Source organism: Anolis sagrei, chromosome 1 (assembly GCF_037176765.1).
Source record: "Anolis sagrei isolate rAnoSag1 chromosome 1, rAnoSag1.mat, whole genome shotgun sequence".
NCBI lineage: Eukaryota > Metazoa > Chordata > Lepidosauria > Squamata > Dactyloidae > Anolis > Anolis sagrei.
The window spans coordinates 328511801-328526544 of NC_090021.1; the positions used below are offsets into that span (position 1 = coordinate 328511801).

A 14744-nucleotide genomic window follows, 5' to 3' on the forward strand; every position below is an offset into this window, starting at 1 on the left:
CACATTTGCCATCAATAGTTTCTGCAGTTTTTGGAAGCAGTTTTCAACCTGTTCTCAACAAAGCTATGAGTTAAGCAGTGGGTATTAGCATTTAGAGATTCTTGTAATATTATTTATTCCCTTTTTTGTTTTACTGTGTTTAGCTTCTCCTGATTCACGTGTTACATGTTCACATAATATGTGTTGTACACAGTACTGTCTTTCAAAAAGAAATTGACTTTGGCAGAAATTCTGAAAAGCAGTCCAGGCATGAGTATGGATCGATTTCCTATGTACGTATATGTACGTATATATGTACGTATATATACACAAAGGACTCAAGAGACCAAATTCTATACTCCCTGTCATGTAAGGCTTTATTAAGCAAAGAAAACTGGTGTACAATACGAGGATACAGCTTCATTTACAGTATACAAAAATAATCAAGAACACTATTTTGGTGCATTTAGTGACCAGTGTACTGCCAGCTGTATTCGTGTGAGAGCATCGTAAATGTTAATACACAAAACATGACTTTTCTACTGAAATCCTTGCATGATTACTTTTTCAGTTTCTGGCCATGCTGTTTCCCCACATTAATTCCACTCAATCATTTGAATTTCAGATTATCAATATTGCCTTTAACCTGTGTACAGAGCAAAGTAATGCTAAATGGTTATAACCAAATTCCAACTGAAGATTCAATGCATTATTTAGCAAGAAACATTCCAGAGAGCAACATGCAGTGTTCACATCAAACACATATCTTATTGAAGTCTGCATCACTGAATGGATTGCAATATAATTCCCTAATTTTGAATCTCAGTGCTTTTACTTTGAGAGAATAGAGATTTCTGTAAGAATAAAGCCAACAATTCAATAAAAATATTCTATAAATATCATCTAATAATAGGTTACAGAAACATTCAACTGTGATTTAGTGCCAGCTAAAAGTCCTGATGATCCAACAGAAATCCTTCATTTGCTGTAATGAAATGAGTGGGAAGTATTCTGAATAATCACTCTATTCATTTTACTGGCACTATAAATAGGAACATTTCCCAGTAGATTGCAATGCTGCTGGTTAAGATGCTCAACAGCCATTGCTCTGAACAGAATGTATGCAGTTTACCTTGAGTAGTAGTAGTAGTAGTAAAAAGGGCTTTGAATAAAATAGCCATGAGGCAGGGGTGATATGTATCTGCGTAACAACACGACAAATCATCCCCACCTTTCACAAGACAAAGATGACATTTCAAATAAAGCTACATTTGTTTACAAAGCACAGAAAGGAAGTCAGAGCATCTAGAGATCACATCAACTACTTAATGTCCTGGATGCATTCTTAGCATATCAGGATAAAGGCCACATTGGTGAATTTTACTCAAGTGCTAATGTGCTGAGGCACAGAGGGCCAAAGACAGGGATTCCCAAGAATTTTCTGGCAGGACTGGAACTCACCAGAAAAGCAAATACATTGGCAGTGATAGTGGTAAGAAGTGATCTATAAAACATTAAAAATCTCCAGTGTAATGAAAGACTGATCTCAACAGGATTGTCCTAAAAGCCTCTTTGCTGCCTTCCTGAGAGCTCTTATAGAATTTTGTGGTGCTTTGAATGCATTTCAAATAGTGCAAGTCTGGCCTAGAGGCTACTCTAGTTGTACAGCGTAGCTGAGCCACTAATCCGTATTACTGTTGGCAACACTGAAGTATTGGTCAAGGAAAAGGATGGCTGGAGATTGCTTCTGCTTAACTTACAGTGCTTTTTAGTCCTCAATGAAGCATAAGGGAAGAAGAGCAGAAGGGTGTCACATTTGAATACATACTTTTGAAAGCAAAATGCTTTCGGGAGTGCTTTGAATGCATATTTCTGCACAGCAAGGGGTTGGACTGGATGGCACCTGTGATCTCTTCTAATTATGATTTTAAAACATCTGAGATATTGGTTGTCTGTACAAAAAAACCCAGCCTTGCTTAAAATTAAGACCCCTGCCTTCATCCATATGCATGAATGGTATACAAACATTTGTTTCTCAGTATTTTAGGCAGTGAAGTTGTGTGTGAAAGCTGCCATGAGACTATGAACACAATAGTTCATACTCCATAAAGAGGCATATTAAGATTATTGCTGTTGTCCAAGCACTAAATTACTCCAAAAAATACTCCAAAAATTGCCATTGTTCACATACAGTGTGAAAAATTTGGCAGTATGCAGAGTTTATTGGCATTATGCTGACCACTTTCACTCTACATGGGCAATGGGGGGAGGGATGAGAGGGTTTATTATTGATCAAGCGGTTCCGTCCATGCAAAAAATCAGATGAACCTACATTACAGCATCAATGGGCTGATAACCGCTAGAAGGTTCTAAAGACCATTCCTGATCATCAGCATTTTTTTCAGGATAGCAGATAAAGAGAACTGCACAATGACTTTAATCATTTTCTTCCTGGAACAAGGAGAAGTGTTTTATATAAAGTTCTACATTGTAAGAATTAATTTGGGTACGACAATACAGGGAGCCCCCGATGGTGCAGCAGGTTAAATTGCTGAGCTGTTGAACTTGCTGACTGAAAGGTTGGCGGTTCAAATCCGGGGAGCAAGGTGAGCTCCTGCTGTTAGACCCAGCTTCTGCCAACCTAGCAGTTCGAAAACATGCCAATGTCAGTAGATCAATAGATCCCACTCCGGCAGGGAAGGTAACAGCACTCCATGCAGTCATGCCGGCCGCATAACCTTGGAGGCATCTACAAACAATACCAGCTCTTCGGTTTAGAAATGGAGATAAGCACCATCCCTCACATTTGGACACAACCAGACTTCATATCAAGGGGAAACCTTTACCTTACTACAATACATTGCCTGGCAGGTACATGAGGAGTACGAGGAAGTATATCACATTGTTTGTATTTCTTATGTACTAGTCCAGTTCATGTCCAGAATGGTGCATGACCAGAGATTACTCTAAAACCAATGGTAATTGTGGTCCTATTACCAACTGGTGGAGAATGCATGGGTGACATAGTAGTACTAAAACAGTGGCACTTTTCTCTTGTGACAGTTCTATTTCCTGGAAATGTTTGCCTACTTCCACTTTGATACTATCTTTAGTAATATAAGTAGCGACAAACTGTCCACATGCACCTTTATTTTTATTTAAACTTTGTGCTTCATTGCTCCATGACAATCTCATGCTCCTAGCTGCCACCACTATTGGCATTTCAAACAGGAAAATTAAGGCTAGACACAATAGTTCCATGTTGTTGCGCCCCTTTTGTCACAAAGGTAACAGCCTCAAGAAGAAGGCTGTGTTGTATGTTGTTGAATGTTTGCTTCATAAGTGTATATTGTAATCCACTCTGAGTCTCTTCGGGAAGATAAAGCGGAATATAAATAAAATGTATTTAAGTGTATTACTATTATCTTGTGGTGTTATCTTATCAGTAATAGGACTGTGTTTGTGGGAATTATGCATTGTATTTTAAAATCAACACTTCTCAAAGTAATAATCTGTGGTTTGGCAATAGTGCTTCAACAGCTGGTTGTGAGTATACACTACTATAGGAATAACTATGTTACCAGTTCCTGGCACATATGACAATAACCTGCTGGTCCTCACATTGGACAGCATGAGAAACATTGCTTTAAAGCTTTGCTGGAGTATAGCAGCTCTCTAGAATGACAGAAAACTGCCTAAATTAGTAGGAAGTAGAACTTGAATTTTTTTTTTATTCGTAGAAGGCTAATGGAGCAGTCACACAATTTTTCCTTATATTCGACTCGAAGGCTAAGTGTTATTTTTGTTATTGTCTTATTGCTATGTACTTGTTGTATTTTATGTATGTTGCGCCACTGAGTGCTTTTGTGAGCTGCCCCAAGTTCCTTCAGGAGATGGTGGTGGTATACAAATAAAGATTGTTGTTGTTGTTGTTATGTGGAGTAGTGATAAAGTAACAACTGCAGAAGAAAAATGTCTCTCTGGAAGATTAAAATCCTGAAGATCTTCTATAAAGATCGCAACCAAGGATTCAGTGAAGCTCTATACAGTAACGTACTGCAAGATGCTGTCCCATCTACATCCCTTTAGGAACACTTTCTGCATCTGCTGTCTTTCTCCTTTTAATCTATTGCCTATTGTATGATGGAGTAAGAACTCCACTTGAGCTGCCTAGTGGGAAACAAAAGAAGAGAAACTATTTATCCCCAGCTCAGACAGCCATCTGCAGTTTGACCGCTGCCAACAAATGATTGTAACTTATTTCTCTTCCTTTTTTGGATGTGAAAAGCTTTTATTGAAAATGTGCAGGCTTCAAAGCAATAGCATTTGCTTTGATGGCCATATTTTTATTGAAATGCAATGCTCACAGCCAGTCTAATTTTAAATACATGTTCAAGAGGTTGATGTGTTGGACTAGGACTCTGGGAGACCGTGATTCAAATGTCTGCTCAGTCATAAAAACCCAGTGGGAGACCCTAGGGAACACACACTTTCTCAGCCTCAAAGGAAGGCAAATGGCAAACCCGTTCTGAACAAATCTTGCCAAGAAAACTCTATGATAGAGTTGCTTTAAAGTCTAAATAATTTGGAAAAGATGTGAAGGTACATAAACATGTTATGTCACCTCTTCTTTTGCTTCCCAACACAGGAAAAGGAATATGCCATTATGTCTCTCTGCAATCTGGCATAATTTCAAATTTTTAGAGCAGTTTCAAATTTGAACTTAAGATTCCCTTACTCCAAATCTCACTCTTGATTGCTCTTATTCTGTGTTCTTGATATTTTTTATACTTGAAAACAACAATAGAAGAAGATACACCTAATCATATTCTAGGAAGAACGTTTTGATTTCAACAGCATCTTCATCTCAGATGGGGAAAAGAAAGGAACAGGTGGACACTCAACTGTGTTTCTTGGCACCAAAGTTCTTTCTGTGGTTAAAAAAGCTGAATCATCGATTCCCTTGATTTTCCAACTCCAACCCATTTAACTAAAGAGGAAAGAAAGAAATAATTATTGGATACTAAACTACAAAATATAACCCTTTTTAAACTAGTACCCTAATGCACACTCCAAAACAACAACAGTGAAAATGGGTAACAAAATTTAACGTAGTTTGTACACTTGTAAAATAGTACAACCAATTTATTCCTATATTTCAACTTCCATGCAAAACGTTAAGAAAACAATCCTAAAATATACCACAAATACAGACTTACAGAAAGCTACAGGTAGGGTGTGCTACACCCATCTTAACTATAGGGAGACTGAGTAATGGTATAATCTAGTAGAGTTGGGTCTGAATCACTGTTAATGAAAAGATTTGTCGTTTTCGGAGGGTAATTTTTGTGTAATTTCCAAAAACAGAAGATAGAGACTAAAAGACCAGTAAAACGAATTCAGAGAAATGACATTTTTTGAAAGAGTTAAGTCCACAAACTATAAGGGAGGTTTGTGGTGTCTTTTTTTCTTCCCTGCAGAAGAAGCCTCTTCCATTTCTTCTTGGAAAGTTTCCTCCTCCAGAGAGAGCCCTTAGAACTCACTTTCCCAGTGGCACTAGCATAGGGTTGAAAGTTCCTCTCTGAGGATGATGGGAGTTGAAGTTTTTCTCTCTCTGTCTCTCTCAGTTAATAAAAAGCTGGTGGTGTCCATGCTCTGATTGGCTGAGAATGGACACAACCAGCGACTGCAATTCCCAGAACCCTTTCTTGCGGTTTGTCTTATTTTAAAAAATGTTATGCTTAAGAGGCTGAGGGGGGAAAGGAAAGGGCCTGAGGCCAGGAATTGTGGGAGTTGAAGTCGCAAACACCTGGAGGGCTGAAGTTTGCCCATGCCTGGTCTAAAGTATGGCTACTCTTAACTCTGGGTGTGAAGCAGCAGGCAGAAGAGGTATCCATCATTAAAATACTGTTTAGGATAGTTGTACCTAGGAGACACCTATATGATCTACTAGAAAGCTGAAAAATCATCTCTGCCCGACTGATGTAAAGCTTTCCTGGCACACAGCTTAGTCTGCAAGTGACATGCCCTGATGAATAAGTGCTGAGAAGATGCCTACCTGCCACTCCAACATGGTTTTCCACAAACCGAATGTAATTTTGTGCCTTGGGTGGAAGTTCCTCCCATTTTCTTGCATTAGTTGTGTCTGTCTTCCATCCTGGCATTGTTTCATACTCCACCTCTACTTTCTGTAGTATTTCCTGGTTAGCTGTGAAAGTAAGTCAAATAAAATACAATTGTGCTCTGATGAGCAACATACCATCCTTATTCAAAATATAAACAACTAGCTTAATTATCAATAGATTTAAACAGTTTACATTAAACATGTATGTATACAAGCTTACATTAAGTTGTTTGTTGTCCCTGTGGACAGTTCTATTTACAAATTGTGGCACCTGTTTTACACATGCGAAGCTAATTCTTTCGGCTGGTTTACACAACTGGTGACACTACTGAATGGGCACAAACCTTGCAACTTAAAACATAGCAAGTGTTTACAAAAAGATGAAGTGGAAAACTTATATTAAGAATGTGGGGGGAAAAATCAAAAGGCCAAGATAATAAATTCATACCTGGAAAATAAGGAATCCTTTTTCCACCTAGCTTGTAAGCAACACCAATTTTGATTTCATCAAGGACATCCAGAATATCTAGTTTTGTTAATGCCAGACTGCCAAGAAACAATAAATAAAGTTACTGATAAAGCAGGCTTACAGCTAAACACTTTTTAATCCTCTTCACTTTTCAACCTTTTCCACTTAAAGGCAGAATGCTAATATACAAATTCAAATCATCACAGAATAATAAAATCATTGTACATGCACATTCCAGATACCTAAATGTATACATTCACACACCTCCTGAGATTGCAGTTATACATTATACATTAAACAAATATGTCATGTATTTGATTCTAAAATGTAGAATACATACCTAAAATGGCAGCTTGGCCTCAACCTATATGTGGCAAATGCCTCTTTAAAATGTGCAGCAAGTGAGACTGATCCATTTTCAGGCACCAAATGGTTTTTAAACTTTGCGAACCAAGAAAGTATCTGGTTGGGCCACTACAGAAATAATCTAGCTCTTCAATGACAGATTAGGAAATTACAAGTTCCATCAACCTTTCTGTCTCAAGAACATAATTTTATTGCCCTTCACTATAAGTTAACATTGGGTGAAAATTCCTGCTAGAGCGAGACTGAATTTTAAGCATCAATTCTGTATAATCTCCCCATGCCTTTGCTAAAGCAGCAAGGCAACTCTATACTATTCATTTCCTTCTCTGATCTCTTGGTCTAGATCTTGTACTGCTAGATATATTGGAATCTTATCAGCAGAGAATGTGTTACGTCCCACTGCAAGCAGCTATTTTTTTTGTGACAACAGGAGCAATTGTTCCTTATCAATATTATGATAATGGCACATTGCTATTTCCCTTAATCTTGCTGTGTGATGTAAACTGTCAGAGTGGGTTGCAACAAAACAGCTGCATATTTGATTCAGACCCAAGCTGACCAAAAAACTCATAAAAAGGACCGGTAGGCAAGCTCCCCCAAAGCAGCTTCAAAAGAGGTTGGAGACTTTAAAGTGTGGAGGATTAAAACATCCTCTGAATCTAGTTATTTGGGAGAAGGTTGAAATATAGTAGGCAAACCAGGACCAGAGATGTCATTATAATATGGGTAAGACCAGGGACTATTAGTTAAATTGGTGTGATTGTTTCACCCTGAAATAGCCAGTCACTGGCATAAAGCAAGGAAAACACAGGATGGCAACTGTGGGGGAGTCAGAGAACAATTCCCTCCATAGGCCACGCTCTTCCACAGTTTGCCCAAATACTTCTTGTTTTCCTCTGCAAGCCATCTCCAAATAGCAAGGGAAATCGATGTTGCCATTATGGTCTCCATATTAGAAGGCACTGCTATGGAAAATAGAGGTATTGGGGATAGTATGGAGTATTTGCATGTTTTCACACATTTTGAGAGTTTTCTGCATGACCTGGGGCAAAAACTGCCTGAAAATTGTGGTGGTATTAAAGAACTTGGGATGATGGATGGCATGAAGGAAATTAGAAGGGAAGTGACTTCACAAAATTGAGGTTTAGTGGCCATAATCTGCCCATCATAGGAATATTTAAAGTAACAGTTGAAAGTTCATTAACCCAGGACTGTTTACGGTCAACGGCTATGTCTTTATGTGATATGTGATGTTATTTTATGTGCTGTGTTTAATAATGTTTAATGTTTTATCAGTAAATGTTTTATACTTTTTTTTAATCAATGGCATCAAATTGTCACCAACACTGAGTCCCCTTCAGGGTTGAAAAGGGTGGTATACAAATACCACAAATCAATCAATCATTTAATAAAAGACAGTTAATCTGATTCTGTAATTTAAGAGAAGCCTCGTTATGTATCATACTGAACTTATGTGATATCATCTCTAAAGTTCTTTTTCCATTCACTTCTCACTTAACTCTCACTGGTGCCATTCCTCTTTGGACACATGGATGATATTTTCCACCCAAAGGCACAGGGGGAACTCTGAAGCACACTGACTCACTTCACTTGGATTATTCTACCTCTCAAGGGAAAGTGACAGCAAGCCCAGGTGGACATTTTTTGCCATCTATCCCGGTGGGATGTTCCAAAAGAATAGGGAGCAGCCTATTCAAAGAAACACATGTGTAATAGGATTCCCAACTTTAAGGCCCTTTAACTTAATGGATCAAAGTGGCAGATAACCCTTAACAAATACACATAACAATACTTTGCTTATCTAGTCTTAATGTTACCTACATATTTGCATTCCAGAGGATAAAAAATTATGAGTTCCAAGTGTAGCTCAAAATCTGTGATGCTTACGCAGTGAATCCGTTGATCATATGAGCATATCTCAAAATGACAAGGTCTAACCAGCCACAGCGCCTTTTTCTGCCTGTGGTCACTCCCCACTCGTGGCCTCGAGACTGTAAGAGGTCCCCAATTTCCTGGAAGGAGAAAGATGTTCATTATGGTTCTTCAGCAACACAAGTCCTCTGTATCAGGTGCTGAAAAAGACTTATAATCTTACAGCATGTGGGGGGAGAAGCTGCCCGAAGAATCACTATTTCTCATATTTGCATTCATTAATGCATGGAAATTCTCTAAATTACCTGCCACAGAAATAAAGGGAGCGGAAATCATAGAGTTGGAGGGGAAAGCAACGAGCATCTCATTCAACACCCTACATGCCGGAATACCCAACTAAAACACTTATGAAAGATTCCTACTCTACCTCTGTTTAAGCACTTCCAAAGATCGAAACCCCACCCCCTTTAAGGCAGTGGTTCCCAGCCTTTGCTCCTCCAGGTGTTTGTGATGTCAACTCCCAGAAGTTCCAGCAAACTTAACTAACATTCAGGAATTCTGGAAGCTGAAGTCCAAAATTTATGAAGGAACGAATGTTGGAAACCACTACTCCAAGGCAGTATTCCAGTATCAAACAGCTCTTGCAGTAAAAAATCGTCCTGATGTTTAGATGGAATCTCTTTTCTTGTTAATTGAATCAACTACTTCAACAAACTAACTCAATTTTCAGCTCAATATCCTTTCAGGTATCTAAAGATAGCCATCATGTCATCTCCCAGTTGTCTCTTTTCCAGACTAAACATGCCCTCATTCCTCAGAGGGCTTGATTTCCAAACATCTAATTATCTTCATCACCTTTCTCTAAACAGTTCCAGCTTGTTAACATCTTTCTGTAACGGTGGTACTCAGAACTCAGGGGTTCTGGACACCACTACGCCAGCTTCCAGGCTGGTATATGTTTTCTCCTTTAAAGAACGAGGGGATTTCTTGGACTGGAAACAGTCCAAGGGGAATGCAAGAACATGGAAAAATTGGCCCCAGGCTCTTAGCATTTTTTTATTTCTGCAAAACTGTATTTCAATCCATCTATATATATAAATTTGTCAGGGGCATCCAACGAGGAAACAAAACTCAAAAACCCCCCAACGAAACTTAACCAAAATTCCCATGCCCATAACACAACCCACAAGGTACAAACATATCTACTCAAAATGAAAAACAACACAACAACACACTCACAAAACGGCAAAACAACAAAACTCAAAAATCGCCCAACGAAACTTAACCCAAATTCCCATGCCCATAACACAACCCACAAGGTACAAACATATCTACTCAAAATGAAAAACAACACAACAACACACTCACAAAACGGCAAAAGAATAAAACTCAAAAAAACCCCAACGAAACTTAACCAAAATTCCCATGCTCATAACACAACCCACAAGGTATAAACATATCTACTCAAAATGAAAAACAACACAACAACACACTCAAAATGGCAAAAAAACAAAACTCAAAACCCCCCCAACGAAACTTAACCAAAATTCCCATGCTCATAACACAACCCACAAGGTACAAACGTATCTACTCAAAATGAAAAACAACACAACAACACACTCACAAAACGGCAAAACAACTGAGCATGCGCATTGGCGCCCAGCCGCAAGTTCCCTGGCGCGCGCACATGCCCTTCCGGCCAACGTTCCCTCTGCGGAAACCATGCCCACTCCAAGCCCCGCCGCGCCGCTTCCCGCACACACACACACCCCTGCCGCACACACACACACAACCCCACACTCCATCACTCCCCCCGCCGCCGCACACACACGCAACCCCACTCCCCCCGCCGCCGCACACACACACGCAACCCCACACTCCATCACTTCCCCCGCTGCCGCACGCACACACGCAACCCCACTCCCCCCGCTGCCGCACACACACACGCAACCCCACGCTCCATCACTCCCCCCGCCGCCGCACGCACACACGCAACCCCACTCCCCCCGCCGCCGCACACACACACACAACCCCACGCTCCATCACTCCCCCCCCGCCGCCGCACACACACACACAACCCCACGCTCCATCACTCCCCCCGCCGCTGCACACACACACACAACCCCACGCTCCATCACTCCCCCACCCCAATCTTACCTCCTTTTACTTCAGGCCACCTCCAAACCCCACCCCGCCCCTTCCCGCCCTGTCAAAATCTAGGAAAGACAGGAAGGAAGGAAAGAAGGAAGAAAGAGGAAGGGAGGTAAAGAAAAAGGGGGAAGGAAGGAAAGTTAGAGAAAGAAGGAAGAAGAAAAGGAAAGAAAAGGAAAGATGGGAGGAAAGAAAAGAGAGACAGCAGAAAAGAAAGAAAAAGGGGGAAGGAAGGAAAGAGATAGAGAAAGAAGAGGAGAAGGAAAGATGGGAGGGAAGGAAGGAGGGAAAGAAGGAGAGAAAGAGGGAAGATTGGCCACAGCAACACGTGGCGGGTAAAGGTTGTTATTTCTATTATTATTATTATTATTATTATTATTATTATTATTATTATTATGCTATTGTTCCTATGAGACCCTTTTAGGGGGAATGGGAGAGGTGTCAGGTCCCAGAGGCAATGCATTGCATTATTGTTATTGTTATGATGGTGGTAAAATAAAAGGAAATAAAAAGTGAAAGAAGGAAGCTAACAGGGAGGGAAGAAAGGCAAAGGAAGAAAGGGGGAGGGAATGAAGGAAAGAGAGAAGGATGAAACCAAGTAGTGAAAGAAAGAAAGAGGTAGAGAAGGAAGAAAGGAAAGAAAGGGGGAGGAAAAGGGGGAAGGAATAGGTAGGTACCTCTCTTTCATAATAGTCCAGATATCTACCTCAACTCTGATAAGTTTTACTATAGGCCACAGCAACGCGTGGCAGGGCACAGCTAGTTACCTTATATTTTGCCCTCTTTAAAGCTGAGGCTAAAGGAAATGTTTTCCTTAAGGCCTGCATGCTGCCCATGAGCTGCACCTACGTCAACTCTGCCCTAAAGCCCCGGTAGATTAACTGTAGCACTGAAGCCTAGTTTTATAACATAAAAGGGTTTTAGAAAATTAATTCTCATTTCCACTGTAATTTTGTTGCTTTTGTGTGGCTTCAAATGCTTACAAACCTAATGCAACCCTAATGTAAATTTATTACAAGGTTTGGCAAGATGTGTTCATACTGCACCATTATGAACATCAATCAAGCCTTTGAGAATATTTAGCCCCTAGTTGTCCTACGTAGCAGTCGCACAACCTGAACTTTATCCCATGCCCTCTCTCCATTAATGCAGCTGGCACTTATTTTATTCCAATGTTTACAACCAGGCCATGGTGCCAGTAATTTCCCATCATGGTTAAGTCTGAATTGAAGTTTTTATATGTGCATATGTCTTATTTTATTGTATTTTATATTGTGCTGACTTTTATGTTTGTTTTTAGGCACTTTGTGCCATCTGTAAGCTACCCCAAGTCTCTTCGGGGAGATGGTGGCGGGATAGAAGTTATTGTTTTTTTATTAAACAATGTGATGTGTTTTATAATTTCTTTAGAAAATGTACATTTGCTTAATATGGGGCAAGTAAAAAAATAAGAATTTAGACAAAAGGATAGCTAGATCTGACTGAAATTGGATCTACAAAAAAGAAATCTGATTGACATTACTTTATATTTATCAATTTCACGTTAATCACAAGCCTCTAATAAAGTTTTCTAGGTTGTCCAATATTGTTTTCCTTGTACATTCTGATTAGATTGTTTTCATATTTTTCTACTAATCCATGCATCATTTTAACAGCCCTCACTCACCCTCAATGACATCTTTGGGCAAATCCTGCAGCATAAGAAATTAAAATTAAGAGTTCTAGGAATTTTATAAGGATATTGACAAAAAACTTAAAACTAGGTTCAAGCCAGAGATAACGCCATAAAAACAGCATTTAATTTGTGCTAAGTGTGGTGTATATAATAATAATAATCTTTTATTTATTTATTTATTAACTTATATTTTTATTATGCTATAAACACAAATCAACAAGCCAAATTCCAAGTGTTATACGTATAAATCCTGAGTAATTCAATAATCTTTTATTTATACCCTGCCACCATCTCCCATAGGGACTTGGGACAGCTTACAAAGCACACAATGGTGCCAAACAACATATAAAATACAATATATCAACATTAAAACCAACAACACATTAAAACCAGACATATAAAATTAACAAGAGCAATAGAATCAATAACATATGGCAACAGATGTTAATTAAAAGATCCATACAATCAATGTGATGTAAATAAAAAGAACCAGCAATTAGTGTGTACCCTCTCATATTGCACTTGACAACTGAAATGTCTGTTTAATCTACTGCTGACTCAAAAATAGAATATGGCCATTTAGCATAGGCTGGTATCAACACAGCAGCAGAGGACAACTACCGTATCACAACTTTTGACTAAAGCACTCCTGACCTTGTGTGTTTAGCAACTGCCAAACGTACATTTATCTGTTCAGTGGGGAAGGCTCCAATTCCCACTCTCGTTGTGTAGGCCTTCACTACACCATATACCTCTCCGACATGTTGAGGAGGAATACCGAGTCCAGTGCATACACCTCCCACAGTACAGTTTGACGATGTCACAAAAGGGTATGTGCCTACAAATAACAAATATGGCATGAGAAGAAAACATATCAACACCTTGATTTGCTTATTTCAAAATGTTTTTTCACATGTGTTGTCAGTTAGCTAAAGAATAGTCTAATTAATAGTTAAAAAGATGCCTCTAGAGCAGTGGTTCCCAACCTTGGGTCCTCCAGGTGTTTTGGACTTCAGCTTCCACAATTCCTAGCAGCTGGTAAAGTGGCTGGGATTTCTGGGAATTGAGGTCCAAAACTGAAGGACCAAAGGTTGGGATCCACTGCTCTAGAGACTCAAGACAGACATTTCCCTTCAAACTTCCACCATTTTAGCTTGGTTTTTGAAAGAGATGAGCTACTCCCTGAGCAGCACAAGAATGAGGCAGATTCTCAGGCCATATCTGACACTGAGTTGAATCTAAACTAAGTATATCCACTAAAATCAATAATCACGACCAATTTTGCTTTCATTTATTTCAGTGAGACTACTATAAATATATCTCTCTGGAACCGACAAATTAATTTTAAGATGCGGGTAAACAGATGTTACAAGTAGGCTTGTTTAAGAACGTAACAAAAGCCCTGCTAAATCAGACCAGCCAGGAAAATTTCAGAGAAGTTTTATTCTTCTTCTAATGCAAGATCTTTGTTACTTGGTCAGAGATGCTCCTAAGTACACATCTTCCGTGTGAAGTAGGTGTGCAAGCCTTCCTACTTCTTAAGTACTAAGATAGTTTTTTCCAGTAGCAGACAGATCTTATACATACCAAAGTCAATGTCAAGCAGTGCTGCATTGGCACCCTCTACAAGAATTTTCTTCGGAGACCCATGAAGAGCTTCATACATAAAATAAACACCATCTCGGACCATTGGTCTTATTTTTTCAGCATAAACCTGTAAGATTAAAAATTGAAGGTTGATCAAAGGTTCCTATTGGACTCATTATAGGTCAAGGATAAATGTCCATTGAAAGCCAAACTAGTATGTGTGTAATAATTTCTAGGTCATTGGGAAAGGTCAAATTGATCCAGCTGAATATTATGATAGGTTTTTCAAAGATGAGCTGCTCCAGTGCAAATCTAGAACGACCTATACATGCATCCTGCTTTGCATTCAGCTATCTCAAAAGTGGAGCCCACGGTGGCGCAATGGGTTAAACCCTTGTGCTGGCAAGACTGCTGACCGAAAGGTCAGTGGTTCAAATCCAGGGAACAGGGTGAGCTCCTGTCTGTCAGCTCCAGCTTCCCATGTGAGGACATGAGAGAAG

The 14744-nt window shown here is 39.5% G+C and overlaps 1 protein-coding gene across 1 annotated transcript in view; it reads right to left on the bottom strand.

Moving 5' to 3' along the window:
- Positions 1-330: 330 nt before the first annotated feature.
- The window catches only part of ADSS1 (adenylosuccinate synthase 1), a 39796-nt gene continuing 25382 nt past the window's right edge, over positions 331-14744 (bottom strand). The window contains exons 8-13 of the mRNA XM_060754581.2: positions 14245-14371; positions 13341-13495; positions 8847-8971; positions 6552-6649; positions 6038-6187; positions 331-4969 (exon numbers count right to left, since the gene is read on the bottom strand). Coding sequence (XP_060610564.2) covers positions 4917-4969; positions 6038-6187; positions 6552-6649; positions 8847-8971; positions 13341-13495; positions 14245-14371 — 708 coding nt within the window. The 3' untranslated portion in view covers positions 331-4916. The remainder of the gene's footprint in view (positions 4970-6037; positions 6188-6551; positions 6650-8846; positions 8972-13340; positions 13496-14244; positions 14372-14744) is intronic.